The sequence below is a fragment of the Nerophis ophidion genome, linkage group LG06 (genome assembly GCF_033978795.1).
Source record: "Nerophis ophidion isolate RoL-2023_Sa linkage group LG06, RoL_Noph_v1.0, whole genome shotgun sequence".
Classification (NCBI taxonomy): Eukaryota; Metazoa; Chordata; class Actinopteri; order Syngnathiformes; family Syngnathidae; genus Nerophis; species Nerophis ophidion.
The window spans coordinates 54,909,024-54,933,407 of NC_084616.1; the positions used below are offsets into that span (position 1 = coordinate 54,909,024).

General features: G+C 41.9%; 1 protein-coding gene across 3 annotated transcripts; it reads right to left on the minus strand.

Moving 5' to 3' along the window:
- Nucleotides 1–78: 78 nt before the first annotated feature.
- On the minus strand, nucleotides 79–14,391 carry LOC133553970 (isocitrate dehydrogenase [NAD] subunit gamma, mitochondrial-like). Of its 3 annotated transcripts, none has more exons than XM_061902294.1 (12): nucleotides 14,271–14,391; nucleotides 3,222–3,262; nucleotides 3,004–3,018; nucleotides 2,825–2,922; nucleotides 2,612–2,727; nucleotides 2,472–2,532; nucleotides 1,614–1,746; nucleotides 1,410–1,543; nucleotides 1,234–1,336; nucleotides 1,022–1,168; nucleotides 399–554; nucleotides 79–331 (listed from the first exon to the last, which is right to left on the minus strand). In XM_061902294.1, exons 2-12 carry the CDS (start codon nucleotides 3,243–3,245, stop codon nucleotides 230–232), a joined length of 1,089 nt encoding a protein of 362 aa, XP_061758278.1. In that variant the 5' UTR covers nucleotides 3,246–3,262; nucleotides 14,271–14,391; the 3' UTR covers nucleotides 79–229. The 3 variants fall into 3 exon arrangements, with proteins under 3 accessions (XP_061758278.1, XP_061758276.1, XP_061758277.1); XM_061902292.1 differs by having other exon boundaries at nucleotides 3,215–3,262; XM_061902293.1 differs by lacking the exon at nucleotides 3,222–3,262 and having other exon boundaries at nucleotides 14,271–14,384.
- Nucleotides 14,392–24,384: the final 9,993 nt, after the last annotated feature.

Genomic DNA, 24,384 nt, shown 5'->3' on the forward strand with positions numbered 1-24,384 from the left:
GCATTATTTATCAACATGAAAAAATAACAAATGTGCTGACAAGCTCTTAGTGTATACAAAAAAGTACAATAACGTGAGTTGACATTAAAATATTTATTTTCAACGGAAATTGTTTAACAGCAGGTCAGTTACTGGTAGATGGAAATTGTGGCTAATTCACATAAAAACAGTGAGTAAGTTTACTTACTTACAGCATATTTTTTCTCATATCTAATCTTTTGGGTGTGTTTTATTTGCTCACTGTGAGCGGTCCATTGCTCTGAATGGTTTTCATGATGGACTGGACCACTTCAGAGGTGGAGCCCTGGCCCCCCAGGTCCTCTGTGTGCAGCTAGAGTAAAAAAAGAATAATGTCAATGGCATATTCTCTAATATTTGTTATGCATGACGGACCATACCCGAGTCTCAGTCACGGTGGAGAGGATGGCTCTGCGGATCATGCTGGCGTATGCATGGAGCTTCAGGTGATCCAGCAACAGGCAGGAGGCCAGCAGCATGGCGGTCGGATTTGCTGCGTTGCGGTTGGCAAGGCTCTTCCCAGTGTTCCTGGTTCCCTGCAAATAAGACACATGTGGATTACTTAATGAGTGTGATTGCACATGCTCCATTTGCTTGCATGGGCACTTTTGAGTTATTTCTGACATATTTGGGGTTTAATGTTTTGTTTGATTTTCCTGTTTCTCCTTTGTTTTGTGATCATTGAGATTTTATTACACATGGTATTGTCTGCTCTGCTCCTCTTGTGTCAATTATTTATATTTATTCTGTCTTCCCCAGCTGCCCCTTGTCCGGTTCCTGTCTTTAGTGCATGTCTAGATCTCCTAGTCAGTGTGCCTTTTGTTAGCTTTCTTTCATGGATGCCTCCTCATCTCCACGACAGTATAACTTGACAGCGAACAGGCTTCTCATTCTGCGATCGACAGGTGATCAGGCCAGGCTGTAAACCACTTAAGTCAGCTGGGATAGACTTCCTATTCACTTTGGCATAACACAATGAGTGGTAATGACTGTTAGAACTCACCATTTCAAACACAGCATAGTCCTCGCCGTAGTTGGCTCCAGGCACAAGACCTGGTCCACCAACCAGTCCTGCACAAACGTTGCTCACCACATTGCCATACAGGTTGGGCATGAGCATCACATCAAACTGCTGCGGCCTGGAAACAAGCTGTAGCAAACACAAACGTATGTTTTGGTTTTAAGGTTCTAGGTTTCCACGCACCTCACGCTCACCTGCATGGTGGTGTTGTCAACAATCATGCTATCAAATGCTATTTCAGGGTATCTGCTGGCCACCTCCTGACAGCACTCTAAGAAGAGGCCATCCCCCAACTTCCTGCTCCAAACACAAACTGAGATGAAGTTAAAATGCATACAAAGATCTTAGAAGGGTGCACTCAAACACTGACATGATGTTTGCTTTGTGCACGGCTGTCACTTGTCCACGTCCTTTCTCACGAGCCATTTTGAAGGCATAGTCAGCAATGCGTAAAGATTTGCTCCTTGTGATGATCTTCAGGCATTCTACCACTCCTGGGACATTCTGCAAGAATGAGGACAATCAAATTGTTGATAGGTGAAGGTTGGAGGAAAAACAACAAATAGGGCTGCACCTCGTGCTCCAGGCTGCTATACTCTCCTTCTGTGTTCTCCCTGATGATCAGGATGTCAATGTTGTGATGTCGTGTCAGCACACCCGGCAGAGACCGACAGTGCATCACATTGGCGTATAGATCCAAAGTGGTTCTGCAACGCGAGGGACATACTGAACAGAGCAGTGGGTAGACAGATGACACCATCATCTGACATCTAGCCAGTGGAGGTCTGTGCATTTCGGTGGGGACGTAACTGATTTAATTCACCTCTTAATACCGCCACCATTGCATTTATATTGTCGCCACCTTGCAAATATGTTTTGTTTGGGTTCTGTGGTTTCAGAATGTGGGTAGGAGTCTTCTATGTGTGTGTGCATGCGTGCATGTGAGTGTGTGTGTGGCCAAAAAAGGACAATAACCAGTTTTGCTTCAATAAATAGATTGTTGATCAAGCACCTCCTCGTTATTCTTCCATTGTCCGATTAGACATTACAATACATACCATTGAAAATATACAAATTTAATAAGATGTGCATAACAGAGAAACATTTTGCGTATAAGCAACAAACATAGTTAACCCTTTATCTTTCAGTTACGTACACAGACAGGCCCCAAATGGTGTTCATGCACCTGCCCTTTTGCCCTTTGTGAGAAAAATGCCATTTCAGCTGCATGGAGCCCAATTTTTGTTTGTATTAATTTAAGAATAAAAATGACTATCAGCACTCACTCCTAAATATGTTTTGATATCTGAAGAGGTATTCTAAATATTTGAGGTCTTGAGAGAATTATTCCTGGGTTTGCTATGCATCCAATACCTCTCCTCCCTCTTAATGTAGCGGTGCATTGTTTTGTCCTAAGGACGTGGAGACTCACCGCAGCAGGTTGTTTCTGGATATGTGGGAGGGTGGTAAGTTGTGGTTGGTCTCAAGATTACCTACAACAATTTAAATAATGTAGTTACACAACTGGACACTCTAACAGTTGTTAAATATTACTCAAATATAATCATCGACCCTTTAGTGCCACTCCATTGCGCCTGATTGCCATTATGGCGTTATTGATGTCATCCTCCGAGGCCATAGACGAGTCCACATGGACGACTTCAAAGTCCACCGGAACACAACAGAAGCTGGCAAAAATGAAAAGCAGGCCAAATCAAATTAAAGACACCACAGTATTGATCCATCATCATATTTTTAACTACTCATTCCAGGTTGCAGTCTCACCGAAAAAGCTCCTGCACATGGTTAGCCAGCTCTGGTCCGATGCCATCTCCAGGAATCAGTGTCACCGTGTGCCTCCCTCCATATTGTGCAGGTGGAGGCTTTAATGCATACACAAACTGACTCACAAAAACCCTAATACATGACTCGTACTGTACTAAATAGCCATTATGCATACTCACAATTATCGGCCGTGCCTGGATGAAGGAATGACGGATTTATGATGGAGGAGAGAAAGCAAGTAAGTTAGTGAGGAATCGGAAAGAGAAGCCAACTTTGCAACTTTCGGGAGACATTTAACAGAAACGTCCTTATTGCACACATGCTTGCAGGAGTGATGTGTGTGCTTTAATTTGTTACGAGGTTACACTGTTATCTGTGTGCATTTCTCACAGCGTACGTGGAGTTGTGCCTCCGATGACATAAAGCTGATCCACAAGCCTGCAGACAGAGAAGATGCTTATAGACATGAAGTGAAATTACTGCACAAGGTTGTCGTAATAACTTGAAAGTCCAACAATTGCTTCTTTTTTCTTGGTGTCTGCAACATGTGGCACACTCAGTTGTAACAAAAAATATTGTAGCTGCGGACAGAAGCACATTGTATATCAATCAATCAATCAATGTTTACTTATATAGCCCTAAATCACTAGTGTCTCAAAGGGCTGCACAAACCACCACGACATCCTCGGTAGGCCCACATAAGGGCAAGGAAAACTCACACCCAGTGGGACATCGGTGACAATAATGATCCAGTGGGACGTCTGTGACAATAATGATTATGAGAACCTTAGAGAGGAGGAAAGCAATGGATGTCGAGCGGGTCTAACATGATACTGTGAAAGTTCAATCCACAATGGATCCAACACAGTCGCGAGAGTCCAGTCCAAAGCGGGTCCAACTCAGCAGCGAGAGTCCCGTTCACAGCGGAGCCAGCAGGAAACCATCCCAAGCGGAGGCGGATCAGCAGCGCAGAGATGTCGAGGCGGATCAGCAGCGCAGAGATGTCCCCAGCCGATACACAGGCAAGCAGTACATGGCCACCGGATCGGACCGGACCCCCTCCACAGGGGAGAGTGGGACATAGAAGATAGTTGGTTATAATAGATACAATGTATAAATATTCAGTTCATATTTACATTTAATGTGATTAAAAATATATTTTATTTGGTAATTTCATGCAAGTATATTTTAACTTTATTTTTGTTACAAAACCCATGTAAATTGGAGTGGAACATATTTTTGTTTCCGGTTTGGTCACATTGTTGGGGGGACAATTAATATGTGACGGAATAAGGGAAGCATCATGAGACAGCAAACATTTAATGGAAGAGGTCAATGGAGTCTCGGCTGGAAAATAAACTTTATTCCCTCTGAGTTTGTGAGGCCAATGAGGTATGATTCTTTGTGATAATGCATGTGAAATGTATGTGTTTTCTTTTATTTGATGTCAGACTAATTGTAAGTTCTGTTTTTCTTACTCGTTCTGACGGCATTATTTTGACATTGTGTTGGCATCGTCGTTAAGGAGAAGAAGGCATGGCTGAAATAAATGTCTGTTTAAGAAAAACGAACAACTTGAGCCTTGATTAAGACCTCGGACAGAGTAACAGTCAGAACTGAGCATACATCGCGCTGAAAGAACGAAGAGACGGAGAGGAGCCTGTCGCAGCTGCGGATCCGTTAACGAGCAGCTCTTTGATGAGTGACATTGCTCTCAATCTTCAAAGGAAAGAAGCCACATGCACGGACATTCAATGCAATCAGGTCCAACGGTGCAGCGTGGTTAACTCAACACCAAGTAACACGTTTAAAACAAGTTAAATGTGAATGTTGGTTTAACCTGCTAACTTGAAAGGGACTTTCTAAATGCTAAAAGGGAATATCCAGCTGTGGTGTGAAGTAATTATTTAAGTTAAGAAAGTGCTTGTATGATACAAGGTGATTATCATTACAAAGTTTATCTTAAAGGAATTGCTTGTTTTGTTTTGACAATTTAAAAGAGCACATCAAGGTATTTCAAAAGTTCAATTTATAATACATTTTGACATTGAAATGTATGTGTGTTTTATAACAAGTGGAAGAAGATAAACTTTAACTAAAAATAATTTCATAAAACACAAACTATTTTTGAAAGAAATAGCAAACGTAAACATATCTAAGTTGACAGGTAGCTTTCATTTAAATTTGTATTCACCTACAGTTAATACAGTTTCATCCAAACTTTTAAGTTGGCTAATATTCAAACCAAATTGAGCTAAAATACAAAATCAATAGGCTAGCAACATGTCTGAACAAGAACACACTGACACTAGACACGCTGTGGTGTTGCTGCAAGAAGATCCTGAAGAAGTTGCAACCCCAAATCCCCATGAGCCGAGCACAAGTCAAGCAGTGAAAGAAGAGAGCTTAAGGAAAAATAAAAGACCCACAAAACTCCCTGAGAAAGGCCAAGCGTTTCATGAGGAAATGGTGAGCAAGCTTTAAGCTTGATTCAACGCCAGTTATGAAAAATGGAAATCTACTGCCAAACAAGCAAAAAGAGCAATTGATGCATCTGACATAGCAAGCTTACACGTTCACATTGCTCGGATACAAGAAACTTCTGGTGAAGTAATGCAAGCATATGAAGAACTACCTAGTCACGAAACTCCTGATGGAAACACTCGCCGCAGAGTTGACACATGTGATGCAGTTTCTCAGAAGGTTTTCCAACAAGCACAGGAGAATCTTGCAGCAGAAGAAGATGAGCGAGATCAAGACAAGAGGTAATTTCCCTGGGGTGAAACTCGCTCAGCGTTGATTTTAGCAGCCTCGCAAAGATCCAAAAACTCAAGTAGTCGACGTTCAAGTCAGCTGTCTGCAAAAAGGCAAGACGGAGCAGCAGAAATAGCTGCAGCTGAAGCCACTCTGTTGGTCTTACAAGAAACGAAACGTGGCCAAAGTGAACTTGACATGCTTGAGAAAGAATTGGAATGAAAGAAGAGGGAGCTTGAACGCTTGGAAACAGTAAATCAAATATTGAATGCTGCAAAAGCGCGACTGGAAGTGTATGAACAAGAAGGCGACTCAGATGAGGAATTGTCAGATCTTCTGCAAGGAAGAAGCACACCAAGAAAACTACCATCCAAGCCAGTAAGACAGTCTGAAGTGAAAATTGAATCCTCAGGTTTCAATCCATATGCACAACCATTCATGCCAAAAGAAAACACAAGAGGGCAACCTACTAGCAACAAAACACCAGAAGATGGCATAACAGCTCTGGCTAAAGCCTTGGCAGAGTCCACCAACATTAGTCGTCTACTGGTTCCAGAGCCCGCAGTTTTCAATGGAGATTCCATCAAGTACAAGGACTGGAAAATGTATTTTCAATTACTGATTGAAAGAAAGAACATCCCAGTGGCTGAAAAGATCTACTACCTCTGAAAGTATGTTGGCGGTCCTGCGAGAAAGGCAGTTCAAAGCTACTTTTTGCTTGGAACAGAAATAGCATACCGTACAGCTCGGAACACTCTGGAAGAAAGATATGGTAGTCGCCAAAGCTTTCAGAGATGAACTCTCAGCCTGACCAAGAATTGGAACCAAGGATAATGTGGAACTAAGGAGTTAATCAGACTTTCTCAAAGGTTGCGAAGAGGCAATACTACAGATAAAGAGTCTTCAAATTCTAAATGATTGCTATGAGAACCAGAGAATGCTCAGCAAGCTTCCTGATTTGCTTACGGAAAGATGGAATTGTAAAGTAGTTGAGATTGAAGATCAGTGTGGTTTATTTCCCACATTCAGCCATTTTGTCAACTTTGTAGAAAGGGAAGCCAGGATTGCGTGCAACCCAGTGACATCTCTAAGTGCTCTCAAGGCAAATGATTCAGAGAATGAGAAAGCGAAAACTCCAATGACTCGGAATGTTGGAGCAAGGACATTGATAAGCAGTACGGAAGAGAAAACCGATACACTAAAGTGTGAATTCTGTGAAAGGTCAAATCACAACATTCTGACATGTCAAAAGTTCATGGAGAAGGAGAACGTTGTAAAAGTGCAATTTGTAAAAGACAAGGGATTTTGTTTCGGTTGTCTTAACTTTGGACACATCTCCAAGAAATGTAAAAAGAGAAGTATCTGCAACACATGCAAGGGGAAACACCCAACATAAAATATAATAGAAAGTACTTTATTGATCCCTGGGGGAAATTTAGCACCACAGTTTGCTCACAACTGAACGAGAACGAAAAAAAAAGAACGAGACAAAGAGTCAAGAAAGAATAAGGACATCCAAGGGGAAACAAAAGGGACAAGTGAGTCTAAGGAAACCAAACAAACTAAGGAACCAAGTCAAGAAACACCAAATTAGGCTATCTCAAACCGTGTTATCCAAAGTGACAAAACTGACCGCACATCCACATTGTTCCAGTGTGGTTGTCTGAACAAATAATCCAGAACAAGAAATACTGGTTTACGCTTTTTTAGATAGTCAGTGACACAACGTTTGTTCTGCAAGAAAAGGCAGATCTTCTGGACACAGACAAGAAAAATGTGCAGTTAAAACTCTCCACACTGTCGTCCAAAGACACAGTCATTCCTAGTCAAAAGCTGACAGGTCTACAAGTCAGAGGCATCTACTCGTCAAAGAGAATGCATATTCCCGTGACACATACAAGAGAGTTCATCCCTGCCAATCTAAGTCACATTCCTACTCCAAACGCAGCAAGAACATGGCCTCACTTAGAGCACCTCGCTTTTGAGATCGCCCCTCTAATTGAATGCAATGTTGGTCTGCTAATAGGTTACAACTGTTCACAAGCTCTGGTACCCAAAGAAGTCATGTCAGGAAGAGATAATGAGCCCTTTGCTCAAAAATCAGATCTTGGCTGGACCATAGTTGGAGGACTTGATCCATGTGTTGACTATGGAGATGCAATTGGATGCAGCCACAGGATTGTTGTCAAAGAAGTGACACCAAATTCACCATCTGATCAGTTGTTGAAGGAAGTGCACTACATTTGTCGCACCCAAATCAAAGAAATAATTACACCATTGGATGTCATTAAAGTGCTTGAGTCTGATTTCAACAAAAGGAAAGTGGAAGCCTCTCATTTCTCCCAAGAAGACTTGCGGTTCATTTCAATAATGGAAAGGGGAGTGAAAATGCAAGAATATGGACATTGTGAACTACCTTTGCCGTTCAAACGAGATAGAACCAACTTACCTAACAGCAAGAAATGTAAAGAACATCGACTCAAGTGTCTGAAGAAAAGATTTGAAAAGGACAAACAATACCACAAAGACTACACAAACTTCATGAATGAAACAATAGAGTGCGGAGATGCAGAAAAGATGCCTCCTGAAGAACTATACAAGGGTCTTGCCTGGTCCATTCCACATCATAGGGTGTACAACCCCCAAAAGCCTGGAAAAATAAAAGTGGTCCTCGATTTTTTTTGGCAAAGTATGAAGGAATCTCGTTGAATGATTACTGTAGGAGCCATTTAAGGCATCCTTATTTTTGAGTTGGCATTTACTTTCTTTTGTCACTAGGTGGCGGGCTTTTTGGTTGAGCAGTGCAGGGGGGAAAGGATATGTAGGAGCACAGATAAGCCAAATGAGGAAGGACTCAGGTGTGAGAGCACAAACCGCTCTTAGCAACGGCAGGCAAAGGCAGGCAACGACAGACAACGGCAGGCAACGACAGACAGCAACAGGCAGGAGAACATATAAAACAATATCACTGCAATAATCCACGGTATATTTCATTCACCCTGCAAGTTCTTTAATAAATCCATAAATCCATTTTTCTACCGCTTATTCCCTTTGGTGTCGCGGGGGGCGCTGGTGCCTATCTCAGCTACAATCGGGCAGAAGGCGGGGTACACCCTGGACAAGTCGCCATCTCATCGCAGGGCCAACACAGATAGACAGACAACATTTACACTCACATTCAAACACTAGGGCCAATTTAGTGTTGCCAATCAACCTATCCCCAGGTGCATGTCTTTGGAAGTGGGAGGGAGCCGGAGTACCCGGAGGGAACCCACGCATTCACGGGGAGAACATGCAAACTCCACACAGAAAGATCCCGAGCCCGGGATTGAACCCAGGACTACTCAGGACCTTTGTATTGTGAGGCAGATGCACTAACCCCTCTGCCACAGTGAAGCCCCAGTTCTTTAATAAATATGCATAAACTGGATTTCCAACTGGACCTCACTTCATATGCAATGTTTGCTACTGCGTAGGATCACTCCCTCAAAACCTGTTGAGTAATGACAATAAATTTGAACATTTAAGGGTGAAGATTGCCATTACATTCAAGTAAGAACGGTGCTCTTTGAGTGAAAAGGACAACAAGAAGAACGCCGAAGGACATCAAAAAGCCGCAAGAGGACAAATTGTGCCTTGGCCACGTTGCTACTCATCAGCCAGGATGATTGGAAACACCTACTAGCTCTATAGGGTGAGTTGTGTGGAGCTGAAAGCAGCGCAAGGGAGAGACTTGGCCAATTGTGTCTAGTGGCAAAGATGATGTACAGCCACAAGGTTGCGAAAATGTGGATCCTCAAAGGGGAAATGTACAATATTCTGAAAAGGAAAAAAGAGCTATAAAGTATACTGCCAAAGGCTTGGAAATGAAAGTTGACAATTATCATAAAGCAATAGGAGTGTTGCGATCCGCTGCACGGATCGTTTGTTTAGATTTTTTAGTTCTTGCCCAAGCCCTAGTATGACTGTTAGTCTTAGTCCTTGCCCAAGTCCTTGCCCAAGTCCTTGCCCAAGCCCTAGTATGAGTGTTAGTCCTAGTCCTTGCCCAAGTTCTTGCCCAAGCCCTAGTATGACTGTTAGTCCTAGTCCTTGCCCAAGCCCTAGTATGACTGTTAGTCCTAGTCCTTGCTCAAGCCCTAGTATAACTGATAGCCCTAGTTATAATCATAGTCGTAGTCCCGGTCTGGATCACACTCCAGTGCCTGCTCCGCGGCTGATACCAGTGCCTGCTCCGCAGCTGATACCAGTCCCTGCTCTGCGGCTAATACCAGTCCCTGCTCTGCGGCTGATACCAGTGCCTGCTCCGCGGCTGATACGAGTACCTGCTCCGTGGCCGATACCAGTGCCTGCTCCGCGGCCGGCATCAGCGCCTGCTCCGCGGCCGGCATCAGCACCTGCTCCTCGGCCGGCATCTGCACCTGCTCCTCTGCCGGCATCCGCACCTGCATCAGTGCCTGCTTTGGCTGCAGCCCCCGCACCTTCGTCTGCTGCTGCCAACACATCCACCTCCACGTCGGCCACGGGTGTGGCTGTACCCTGGGCGTCCTCCTCGTCGGGCGCACCCACCTCCACGTCGGCCACGGGTGTGGCCGTACCCTGGGCGTCCTCTTGTCGGGCGCATCCACCTCCACGCCGGCCACGGGTGTGGCCGTACCCCGGGCGTCCTCCTTGCAGGACGCACCCATATCCTCGTCGGCCACGGATGTGGCCTCTGCGGGGCCGGCCGCCAAGACTTCTGTTGCAGCGGCGTTCCACCCGCTGCCGCCTCCTGTCGTGTCCTCGGTGGATTCGGGGACACAGGCCTTGGCGACCCTCCACCAAGTCCTCCCTCCCTTCACTTTTGGACTGTCTCGTTGTGAGGGGGGGGGGGGGGGGGGGGGGTTCTCTGTATATTTGTTTTTTGGGGCATCTGGGATCTTCCCCTTAAGGGAGAGTAATGTTGTGATCCGCTGCACGGATCGTTTGTTGTTTAGATTTTTTACTTTGTTTGTGCACTTCCTGATTTGTTTCTATCACCATGGCAACGTCATCTTCTCCACCTGGACTGCCTTTCTGTCGCACACCTGTTTTTGATTATTGTTTTAGTACTTAAGCCCGCCTGCTACCTGAGTTCTGTCTGGATCTTTTGTTTGCTCTATGCAACAGTTGCGTTGGTTTTCTGCTTTGTATTTGCTATGCTAAGTCTCGTCTTAGCTTCGCGTGCGCTCTGCACGACGTTACCGATTGGACTTTTGAACTCGACTCTTGCTAACTGTTAGTATTTCGCTTCCTGTGCGTAGGCACGCTTTTCTTTACCTTTTGTCAATTGTTATTTTGTATTTTGTATAATAAACCAAGCTCCTACTTGCAATCCTGCCTGCTCCAAGTCCTTTAGCATCCGGGGGTGACAACTCGCGCATCAATATGCGTCCAAAACGCAACAAGGAGCATGTGTTAAAATAGCTTCTTATTCATTAGTTCTGACAGCATTTTTTTGGCATTATTTTGGCATTGTGTTGGCATCGTCGTTAAGGAGAAGAGGGCGTGGCTGAAATAAATGTCTGTTTAAGAAAAACAAGTAACTTGAGCCTTGATTAAGATCTCGTAGTGAGTAACAAATATATCTCTCCAAAGTGAAATACTCTGATTAACACCGTCCAAAAAGTAATTCCCTTGACTACAGTATTTCTCACATTTCCGCTACCATTTTTAGTAAAATATATATTCTCTATGGGCAGTAATACAAATAAACATAGACATATTTAGAGTAGTCAGCATACAATGTATAGAGCGGAATAGATTTACTCTCCTCTGAAAATTAGTACAGTTGACCCGATACAACTTTTTTACTTCTGATACGATTCCAATATTGGAGCCTTGTGTAGGTGAAATTACTCAATGGTCAAACAATGGTAGCTATGAAAAACATTAACCTTATGACAGAGTTCTGCTTTTGAATTGCAGTGTTAATTCGTTTTTGGTGACACCTACTGGTCACAATATTACATTAAATTAAACTCATTAAGCAGTAAATTTAACAATGCGGACACTTTTGTTATTGCATACTTTTTAATACGCTTCTGCCTTGGAGGCTTTGTATCTCCAAATGATATCCATCCATCCATCCATTTTCTACCGCTTATTCCCTTTCGGGGTCGCGGGTCTCCAAATGATAATGCAACTAAAAATATTTGATACTTCCCAAACTGCATGTTTAGACTGCAATATTGTTCAATAGGTCTAGATTATGGGGTGCATCGCTGTTTTTTTTTAGCTGCTAGCTCTTAGTAGCCTATAGCCTACATGTTCACTCAAAATATTTAAAACCCACCTTTTGAAAATGTAATACTCACTGTAACTGTCTCTACACTGTGCTTCACATGTGTTGATTTTAGCCTTTGTTGTTGATCTGTATCTTATAAATTACTTGGACAAACTTTATTGATCTACAAGGGAATTTGTTTCAATAGTTTGATCTGTTATTGTTAAGTGCCCTTGCATTTTTTGAAAAGCACTTATAAATTAAATGTATTATGATTTTGCGAGTTACAGTAGTATATCCAAACTTAGGAGCTTGATTGTTTCTGTGATAGACCTCTTCACTCAAAAAACACATGTATCTTAAATCAACTTCACCCATTGAAATTAATTGAAATCAAATTTAATGGCGCCTTGCTTCAGAGTAACTTTATGGATGATTATATTACCACTTTTGAGGGATTAATATCTGCCTGTGGATTACTGGATGAAGATGAGCGTACTGATGAAGAGCGGGAGCGGCAATCTTTAGTCAAGCGCTTTCGCGTCATAGTGACACTAACTCTTATCAGCAAGCGTTACTCTGAAAGACTTCTGAGGAGGATATATTCTTGGGTTAAAACTTTAGTGCAGTGATGTTTCCTTATTTGTTATTATTTAAAGCACTGTATCAGATCCTACCTAATATGCGTAGGAGCGGCATCAGAAGTGAATGACACGGCGTGGCATATTTAAAAAGTACCAAAAGACGCATCATTTGTCCTGAATCTTAACGGTCCAATTAGGAACTAGTGCCAAAATTACCAGCACTCTGTATACACCTTTTATTATTTAACATGGGTTTTAAAAATAAATACATACTTTTAGATAATAAATATTATATAAAAACAATACAATAGAATTTACTACCATCAACTACAGTAGTTTTATAAAGTAATTTAATAATAATGTACAGTGTGTATCTCGAAGAGTAGAATTCTACGGTATCTCTTTTGAGCTACTTCTCAGTCAAACACACCATTAGCAGCTTTTCCCGATTTTCATTGATAAATGTATACCGCTTGGATATTATGTTGTGATATTATTGGCTGATGTTAGATTCCTTCTGCTTCAGTATGGTGCAAACGTGCAGTGCTACGCTCTATTTGATTTGTGACGTGAAGTGAAGTTAATTTATTTTTATACAGTGCTTTTTCTCTAGAGACTCAAAGCGCTTTATATTGTGAAACTCAACACCTACTTTTACCAGCAGGTGTCGCATTGAGAGAAAGATGGTTAAAGTGTCTTGCCCAAGGACATAACGACAGTGACCAGGATGGCGGAAATTGAAATCGAGCCAGGAAATCTCAAGTTTCTGGCCGTCTGCTCTTCTATCTGAGCCATGCCACAACTTTGCCCAGTTGGCGACACAACCCATCATGTTTATAACGATTTATTTCCTAAATTCATCGAAAACCATTCACTTCTTCCAAGCACTGTCCTTCACACTCACTTTTTCCCTTCCCATGTTTGAAAAAGTTATGTTCATCTTTAGCAATGAGCTAATGTATCTTATGGGGTTCACTGCGATATTTGGTACGCCAACTAATGGTGGAGATGCTCATAACTCAAATGTTTGCTTCTGACTTCAAGCATAATTAGCCAAGACACATCTTTTACCTCAAAACACTCTTGTAGTAAATATATTTGTTAATAGTTTGCAGTACTGAAAAACTATTATAACAATTTTAAATACTAATTAGTAAAACCAATTTGTTTATGTTTTCATGTAAGATTAAAGATGTATCTGATAAATGACACAAGAATATCAAAAATCATATATTTAAATACAATTTTAAATGAAATACTGTGTATCTGTTTTGGCCCTGCGATGAGGTAGCGACTTGTCCAGGGTCTACACCGCCCCCCGCAACCCCAAAAGGATTAAGCAGTAGTAAATGGATGGATGGATAACAACAAAAAATAGGAATGCTGACAAAAAAAGGAGCAGGAAGAAGCTAAACCTTTTGGGGTACTTTTCGATTACTCAGATTATTTTCATACATAATATTATTTATAATTAGCAACTAAATAAACAACATAACAATCTGCCTTAAAAATAGTTTTGATGTAGGATAATGGGTTTTCTTTTCTTGGTGGCTTTAAGGTGACGTCCATGCACTCACCGTGCTCCTACGTTGAATCATTTACAAGTTTGAGCCGGGTCGAGTACACATTTACAACCACATCTTTATGACAACAGAAGTGTGGAATGATGCTAAACGTTGAATTTAACTTGATATTCAGAGAGAAGTCAGTTAAATTAAAGGGTGCTGAACAGACAGCAACACTACACCAGCTCGCGTCGTTAGCCAACGAACCGTTAATCCACTTAGCTGCTCTTAAACACGACAAAGTATAACATTTACAGTTTGCTTCTCTAAATGTATATTTTTACATTTATTTCAACTCCTACCCTGGACAACAGGTTGCCGAACAGAGGCTTCAGCGCCGTGATCAAAGAGCTCACAGGCGGGACAGTCATGTTCTCTCTCACCGCAGGTGGATTGATGGACGTCTGTTGGCGCGTGTGCGTGCGTGGCGACAACACGGGGACGTGCTGCGCGTTCACATTTCATCTCTCCAGAGGGATCCTACAGTAGCGCACAGCCAATACAGTTGCGGTGGATTCGCTCTCCACAGTCAGTTTAAAGAGACTTTCATAAGAAATTTATTCTTTAACTGGCCAATTTTAGGCGCCTTGACAGCGCTGCTGTGACCGCAGGGCGGCGACAGACACACAACGAGTTCAGATGGAGTGCCAAAATTTGGTTTCCTGCCAAAAATATATTCCCTTCGCGGGAGCGCGCACCGTTTTCTAAACCTGCATCATTCTGCTTCGTATAACCACAGCGGATTACTACGTGTAAGACTTCATCTTTGTGGTTATTGTGACGCTATGTGCTAGACATTATTAGTTCAAAGATGATGTGCTAAAACCTATTATGGTTGTTTAGAAGCTTTGCCAATTGTAACTGTTATTTCTACGTGCACATAATACATATTTATAAAGTGTTTGAATGTATTAATTTGATTATAATGTTCATTAAAGGCCTACTGAAATTAAATGTTCTTATTTAAACGGGAATAGCAGGTCCATTCTTTGTGTCATACTTGAACATTTCGCTATATTGATATATTCTTGCTGAAAGGATTTGGTAGAGAACATCGACAATAAAGTTTGCAACTTTTGGACGTTAATAGAAAAGCCCTGCCTTTACCGGAAGTATGTGCGCGTGACGTCACGAGTTGCAGGGCTCCACACATACAGTATTCACATTGTTTATAATGGGCGCCACCAGCAATAAGAGTAATTCGGACCGAGAAAGCGACAATTTCCCCATTCATTTGAGCGAGGATGAAAGATTTGTGAATTAGGATATTGATAGTGAAGAAAGAAAAAAAAAGCGACGGCTCCGGGTGGCGGCAGTGTGAGCGTTTCAGATGTAATTAGACACATTTACTAGGCTAAATCTGGAAGATCCCTTATCTGATTATTGTTTTAATAGTGTTTTAGTGAGATTGTAAAGATTGTAAAAACATACCTCGAGGTCTGATGGCTGCGGTGAACACACAGTGTCTCAGAGAGAAGCCGAGGAGCCAAGCTCACAGCTACTGCAGGACGACAAATAATCCAATGATGTCTCCGGTAAGATATATATTACAATTTTCCCATCCAAAAACATACTGGTGGACGTAGGGAAACAGCATTGTTCTTTATAGTCTCCATTATTAAATGAACAAATTGCAAAAGATTCAGCAACACAGATGTCCAGAATACTGTGTAATTATGCGATTAAACCAGACTACTTTTAGCCGCTAGTGGTGCAGCGCTAATATATCACGTCACGCGTACGCGTCATCATTCCGCAACGTTTTCAACAAGAAACTCGCGGGAAATGTAAAATTGCAATTTAGTAAACTTAAAAGGCCGTATTGGCATGTGTTGCAATGTTAATATTTCATCATTGATATATAAACTATCAGACTGCGTGGTTGGTAGTAGTGGGTTTCGGTAAGCCTTTAAATGCATTATTGCTTGACAAACGTTGATTCCAAGTAATATTTTGAAAGTTTGGTTCGGTTCACAGCCGAGTATGAAGCGACTGGGATGAGAATCAGTACTTCCAAGTCCGAGTCCATGGTTCTCCCCCGGAAAAGGGTGGAGTGCCATCTCCGGGTTGGGGAGGAGACCCTGCCCCAAGTGGAGGAGTTCAAGTACCTTGGAGTCTTGTTCACGAGTGAGGGAAGAGTCGATCGTGAGATCGACAGGCGGATCGGTGCGGCGTCTTCAGTAATGCGAACGCTGTATCGAGCCGTTGTGGTGAAGAAGGAGCTGAGCCGAAAGGCAAAGCTCTCAATTTACCGGTCGATCTACGTTCCCATCCTCACCTATGGTCATGAGCTTTGGGTCACCCCCGAAAGGTGCAAGATCACGGGTACAAGCGACCAAAATGAGTTTCCTCCGCCGAGTGGCAGGGCTCTTCCTTAGAGATAGGGTGAGAAGCTCTGCCATCGGGGAGGATCTCAAATTAAAGCCGATGCTCCTCCACATGGAGAGGAGCCAGATGAGGGGGTTCGGGCATCTGGTCAGGATGCCACCCGAACGCCTCCCTAAGGAGGTGTTTCAGGCACGTCCGACCGGTAGGAGGCCACGGGGAAGACCCAGGACACATTCAATCAATTAATCAATCAATCAATGTTTATTTTTTTAGCCCTAAATCAGAAGTGTCAAGCGTTGGGAAGACTATCCCTCCCGGCTGGCCTGGGAAAGCCTCGGGATCCCCCGGGAGGAGCTGGACGAATGGGCTGGGGAGAGGGAAGTCTAGGCTTCCCTGCTTAGGCTGCTGCCCCCGCAACCCGATCTCGGATAAGCAGAAGAAGATGGATGGATGGATGGATGAATATTTTGAAAGTGAAAAATCTCATCTCTGCATATTTCAGTAGAATACTCTATTTGGAATCCATTTTTGTTAGCAGCAAAGTGGTCATTTGGGTAGATTTTAGCTCTAAAGGGGTATTTTGACATATGTAAGGCTCTTAAGGGTAGTCCAGTAAAATATGCAGAGATCAGATGTGTAAATGATACAAAAAATACTTAGAACTAATTTTTGGCAGCAGCAAAGTGGTCATTTGGATACATTTTAACTCTAAAAAGGGTATTGTAACAGGTAAGCAGTACAGTAGTAACTTGATTTTGATATATGTAAGGCTCACAGGTTTTTGTAGTAAAACATGCAGAGATTAGATGTGTAAATAACAAAAATACTTGGAATTAATTTTTGGCAGCAACAAAGTGGTCTTTTGGGTAGATTTTAGCTCTAAAAAGGGTATTTCAACAAGTAAACCGTGCAGTAGGTACTTGATTTTGATTTATGTAATGCTCATAAGGGTATTATAATAAAATATGCAAAGATGAGATGTGTCACTTTCAAAATATTACTTGGAGTCCCTTTTTGGCAGCAGCCAAGTGGTCATTTGGGAAGATTCTAACTCTAAAAAGAGTAATTCAACAAATAAACCGTAGATTAGGTACTTGATTTAGATATATGTAAGGCTCATAAGAGTTTTGTAGTAAAATATGCAGAGATTAGATGTGTAAATAATACAAAAAATACTTGGAATACAAATTTTAGCAGCAGCAAAGTGGTCATCTGGGTAGATTTTAACTCTAAAATTTACTTTTCAACAAGTAAACCGTACAGTAGTTACTTGATTTTGATATGTGTAAGGCTCATAAGGGTTTTTTAGTAAAATATGCAGAGTTTATATGTGTAAATAATACAAATAAAATACTTGGAATTTATTTTGGCAGCAGCAAAGTGGTCTTTTGGGTAGATTTTAGGTATAAAAAGTTTTTTATTTTTTTATTTTGTTTGATATATGTAATGTTAATAAGGGTAATATAGTAAAATATGCAAATATGAGATGTGTCACTTTTAAAATATTGCTTGGAGTCCATTTTTGGCAGCAGCAAAGTGGTCGTTTGGGTAGATTCTATACTCTATCCATCCATCCATCCATCCATCCATCCATCGTCTTCCGCTCATCCACGGTTGGGTTGCGGGGGTAGCAGCCTTAGGATAGGTTAGAATAGGATAGGATAGGATAGGATAGGATAGGATAGGATAGGATAGGTCTTTATTGTCTTTGCACAAGGAGGGAAGCCCAGACCTTCCTCTCCACAGCCACTTCATCCAGCTCTGCCCGGGGGATCCCGAGGCGTTCCCAGGCCAGCCGGGTGACTTAGTCTTCCCAACGTGTCCTGGGTCTTCCCCTTGGCCTCCTCCCGGTTGAACGTGCTCTAAACACCTCCCTAGGGAGGCGTTCGGGTGGCATCCTCACCAGATGCCCGAACCATCTCATCTGGCTCCTTTCGATGTGGAGGAGCAACGGCTTTACTTTGAGCTCCCCCCGGATGGCAGAGCTTCTCACCCTATCTCTAAGGGAGAGCCGTTTTTAATTTCGGCCGCTTGTACCCGTGATCTTGTGATTTCGGTCATAACCCAAAGCTCATGACTATAGGTGAGGATAGGAACGTAGATCGACCGGTAAATTGAGAGCTTTGCCTTCCGGCTCAGCGCCTTCTTCACCACAACGGATCGATACAGCGGCCGCATTACTGAAGACGCCGCACCGATCCGCCTGTCGATCGCACAATCCACTTTTCCCTTACTCGTGAACAAGACTCCTAGATACTTGAAGTCCTTCCACTTGGGGCAGGGTCTCCTCCCCAACCCGGATATGGCACTCCAACCTTTTCCTGGCGAAAACCATGGACCCGGACTTGGAGTTGCTGATTCTCATCCCAGTTGCTTCACGCTCGGCTGTGAACCAATCCAGTGAGAGCTGGAGATCCTGGCCAGATGAAGGCATCAGGACCACCACATCTGCAAAAAGCAGAGACCTAATCCTGCAGCCACCAAACCGGATACCCTCAACACCCTGACTGCGCCTAGAAATTCTGCCCATAAAAGTTATGAACAGAGTCGGTTACAAAGGGCAGCCTTTAAAAGGGTTGAAATACCTTTTTAAATGCTCTAAAAAGGGTATTTCAAGAAGTAAACCATAGAGTAGATATTTGATTTTGATAAATGTAAGGCTCATAAGGGTTTTGTAGTAAAATATGCAGAGATTAGATGTGTAAATAAAACAAAAAAGCAGTGTACACCTTGGACAAGCCTGCAGATGTGATGTGTCACATTAAAAATATTGCTTGGAATAAATTTTTGGCAGCAGCAAAGTGGTCTTTTGAGTAGATTTTTAGCTCTAAAAAAAGTGAACAGTACAGTAGGTGCTTTATTTTGATATATGTTTTGCTTATAAGGGTACTCTAGTACATTATGCAGAGTTGAAATGTGTGAATATCAAAATATTACATTGAATCACTTTGTGTCAAGCAATATTACATTTAATGAAAATGCTACAGGAATAAATACATCCAAACACAATAAATAGTCATTATGTGAACGAAAAAATAACAGTTCCAATTGTATGTATCTTCCAAACATGAAAGGGGCTCTAGCACATCAACATCGGACGAAAGACAAGCCTTTAAATCTCATTAATACCACATAAAAGGCTAACTGTCATTTTTAAGACACGATAAAGGCTTAAATAATGTCAAACACATAGCGTTACAAAAAACCACAGAGATATAGTTTTTGTCTTACACATTGTAATCCGCTGTGGATAGACAAAGCCAAGCAATGCAGGTTTATTGAGCGATGCGCGCTCCCGCAAAGAGAATCATGTTTTGGCAGGGAATCAAATTTTGGAACACTTGGTTTCAGGCGATGGTCGAGACTGAAGTCCCCTAAGGCTACGGTTTATTTACTTACATCAGTGCAAATGTGAGCATATTTTGAAAGGTTTGAAGCAAATATATTGGCAATCATGAAAAAATAGCAAAAATGTAATGGAGTGGATTTATACACTATTAAGAAAAATATTCTACATCGATTTAAACTATATCTCATCTCCAATATCTTACTGATCGCCTAAACCTCCCTTCCTTCTACACTCACAAGGATTTAAAGAAGAAAAGATTTTTAGGCACATCATGCCTTTTAAATTTGCAGGGTTCCACAAATTAAGCAATAATCGTGCTGCTGCGACCGTGACGCTAATGAGAAAAATGATAAATTTGTTTGCTGTTGATTTCCGTTAAAAATATTAGTCTTATGTACAATTGCTGAATTTCCCCCAGGGATCAAAAAGTACTTTCTATTCAATTAATGTCAGCAGTTTTTATGGTGTGAAGTTCATATTTTGTCTCATTATTTAGCTATAAATGTCCGTTCTTCAGCAATGTTTGCTAGTGACTTCAAGACTCAGTGCTCTTAAGCTTTCGAGAGATTTATCCATCTACTGTTTTAATACTATTAAGGATATGTTCTCTATGCTAACGAATATCACCAAAGACGCTATAATTTTGGTCATCCATATGGAATAAAGTACTTGGCTTTCCTGCACGCCAAAAACATCCAAGCTTTTAGTTTCTGTTATAAAAATGGACAAACAAAATACAGTGGATCGGACCAAAAATCACAATATTTATCATTAGGAATTAGTTAGCTTATTTGCATAACCAGGTCTTTGTACTTATATTTAGGCATAGCAATTACAAAAGAACAAACTGATGCGATCTCTTGTCCTTTGTTTACATTTAGTTTTGCTCTTAAATACAACTAATATAGTAGAAAATAAATTTGATTGCCTCACAGAAAGTTTCTCAAACAAATCAAATATTCAAACAAACATTTTACAAAGTGATAACTGCAGACACAAGCAGGGTTCGATTGTATTCCACAAAATGATGAAAGTGATAAGAGCCATTTTCTTCGACACACTTTCGTTTTTTTCCTTGACTTTATGACCTCCAGGAGACTTTTTTCGGGATTCTTCGAAAGCTCTTTCCTGTCTCTCTAGTCTCTACAGCTATACAGCCTTTTCTGCTCAAACTCTACACTCACACTCTCTTGTTTTGATGCTATGTTCAGAGATATGTACCATTTCAGCCTTTTATCCCCACACCAACAGCATTTCGGGTGGACTGAAGTAAAAAATATTTGAGAACAGCCTCCAGAGTGGGAAGGTCTGAAAACTGGGGCATTGTCGTTTAATGGGGCGAAGGAGGCCGCCTGAGTACCAGGGAATGATGACGTCACCGCCTCGTTCCTGCCCTGTAGTCGCCTTGACAGGGAGAAAGTATACGCGCGACATCTGTCAACAACAAAGCTGTGATTGTAATGTACAATAGTTACTACTATTAGCACTGTGGTATCAACACCTCGTCATCATTGACATCACTAGACGTGCAGTATAGACACATCATCGTCATATAAATGTGAATTAAACAATGTCAAGCTTGGGCCACCAGAAGAACGAGTGCTTGTTTGTTTCCTTTACTTACAGTACACTACTGCTGAAACCAGTGTTTTATCGTTGTGTACTGTACTTTTTTAAACTAGTTATGTTTAAAATTGAAACGTTTGATAAAATTGTGAAATGAGAACAAGATGTTGGTGAATTGAGTGTGTGATGTAAACAATGATATCCATTTATAAACTTTTTTCAATTATTTATATTAACTTTTTTTAAATAGTGCAAATACGGTGTCAAATACACTTGGTGTGTAAGCACACGATGGCTTCCATGTTTTCAAACAATATTAGCACTTTTTCTTACGTCAAATTTCTGCTTCCGTTCCCACAGGTTCCTGGTAAATGTAGTTCTTTTGGCCCAAAACAATACATCTTTACATTACTCTTATCTGTGCCTATACAAGCACACATTATAAAAATAAATATTAACAGCTATGCTATAATTATATAAACATGCAATTTAAATTAGATGTTAAACTGTATACTTTACAGTGGAAGTTACAACGTCCTCCCCAATTTTAATCGCATCATTAGTCCCCACCCACATACGCATCTCTGTCACGCTACAGCACACACATAAATAGGGACTGGAGGTCGGCTGTGATGGCTAACCTCCTAATTTTAACTACACAGTAGACACTCTGGGGACCTTATACACTCCCACACCACATGCCTGACTAGGATGAGGTCAGGGGTGCGGTGCGCCCGTCATTGCCTCCTCGACTGGCACAGGCCCCGGGGACTGTGGTCTGGTGGCCAGCCAATCCCGTGCAGGGACCTCACTGAGGGTGTGAGGGGGAGGCGTGCTCTGTCGATGGGCAGAGTCTTGCACCTGGTTGAGATCCCAGCCGGGAGTATTGGGGTGGGTTCTGTCACTTTTTGGGTGGGTAGTTGGTGACACTCAGATAGGTGCGGCCAGGCTAGTGAGTGGATAATGGCTTTATGGAGTTGTGTCCGGGATGACTGTGGTTGTCATGGTGTTGTTTAGTGTACTCAGGGGATGGTTGTGCACAGATTGTTTTTTTAGCCCGGCTGGGTTTTTTTTTGTATGATATGATATGCGTCCCCAAAAGGGACAAGCGGTAGAAAATTGATGGATGGATGGATGAATGGATGGATGATATAACATGATAAGATATGATATGCTTGGCAAAGGGGTCATCGGGTGTTTTTCTGGCTTCATGGGGGCCATGGTGTTTTTGTTTATGTTGGGATGTGTTTGTCATCTTTTTGATGTTTTTGGACATTTTGGGTTTTGTTTTTTTTCATGGCTGGAGTGTTTAGGTGGTTGGTTATTTCGCTTTTATGTGGTGTCGTGCCGGTTTCTCTTTTTGTTGGGCGAGGTCTGGGTCCGTCTGTTCCGGCGGTATGGCTTATGTATGGATTTGTTTGTTTATATATGTGTGTGTATGTATGTATGTAATTATTATTGATAATAAGTAGATGTATAGATTATCTATTAATTCCCGGGTGGAAATTCATATGTATGTGTATGTGTGTATGTATGGTTGTGTGTAAGTGTATATGTACAGTATATAAGTATATTCAGTATATACCGGTGTGTGTGTGTGTGTGTGTGTGTGTGTGTGTGTGTGTGTGTGTGTGTGTGTGTGTGTGTGTGTGTGTGTGTGTGTGTGTGTGTGTGGCTGGATTAAAAGAGGCGTCGGAGACGCTTTACTGAACCAAAAGTGGCTTTATTACAAGCGAGCATCATTATACAGGAGGAAGTCAGGTCAAAAATGAGGCGCTCCTAACTTGGAGAAGTCAAACCATCAGTTTTACATTCCTCTTTCCTCTCTCTGGGTGTGTGCTAAGTCAGGACAGCATACCCTGGCCACAAAAGGATATGTTCGCGTGTAAGTGTCTGGAAAGACAACAGATGCAAGTCGTATCTTAAATGTTGGCATTACGCAAAACATTTAGTCTCTTCTCACGGATAGGGCTATCACCTTTGCATACCGAGCCCCACTTTTATTGCATTTTTTCTGTGAGAACTAATCCAACCCACACACAAATGTCAATACTAAAGGGTCCTACGTTATCATGTGCCTAAACTGAAATACCTACTAGTTAAATTGGTGGTTTGCTTTCTCCAAGATTAATATACACATTCACCATATGCAAAACATACCATGAGTTGAATAATTCACCTCACCATCTTTAAAGGTTGTTGTGTTCCTGGGCTGGGTTCTGTACGTTCTTGTTTGTGATACCCAGCGACTTAATTTCCCAGAATGTGCGGAGCTGCTTGGAATTTAGAGTGTCCTCTTCGATTTTAATGAACATGCAGGTTGCTTTGGTGATGCTTGACATAGACACCCGTCCATGCACAGACCATCCAAATCTGCTCTCCAAAGTGACTAAGGTTTATGTTAGGTTCTCTACTCTTCCTGTCACTATCTGCCAATCAATAATAGTCAGCACCTACTGTATTAGGACAGATAGCTTGGAGTCATTATCATTTCCTGGAATGTCTGCTAGCTGTAGTCCTCTTTTCTTAAGATCATTTTAGATCTACTCACCAGGTACTTTTAGAATTGTTGAGCATATCTGGTGAGTTTTCATAGCTTCTATTTCTATATTCTGACCGGGATTGCACACATTTTGTAGGATGACCTTCACTGTGCTGTGTTGTGATATTTTAGGCACAGAAGAGCCAATGTGTGGAAAGTGAGTGTTTCCTGTCTTATTACCAGTAACTATAGGCTTTTTACTAGCTTTTCATAGATGAAACACTCCTTGACTTTCTCAATCCAGAAGGCAATGAGCTAATTTGGTCAGTAATGGACCTCTGACCCACGCTTTTGCAGTTTGTAGCAACACGGCATTTTGTATGGCTTGGTCATCATCTACTAAATGAGGAAGAACTGAAGAAACGATGGTTTCTTCTGGTTTAGAGGGGGACTTGAACGTGGTGTCTTCTTCCGCATTTCTCGCAGGATACGTACTTGATCTTACAGAATTTTGCAACGTTTTTTTGCCCCTAAACACACATAGCATCTTCCCATCTTCAGCAATGTCATGGTCTGTCCAATATTCAGATTTGTGCTCTTCACTGTTGATGATCAAACATTTGTTTCGCCTCTGGCTCGCTGTATGCATGCAGTGCAGCAGCAGATTGCGTATGGGGTCATCTCGATTTAA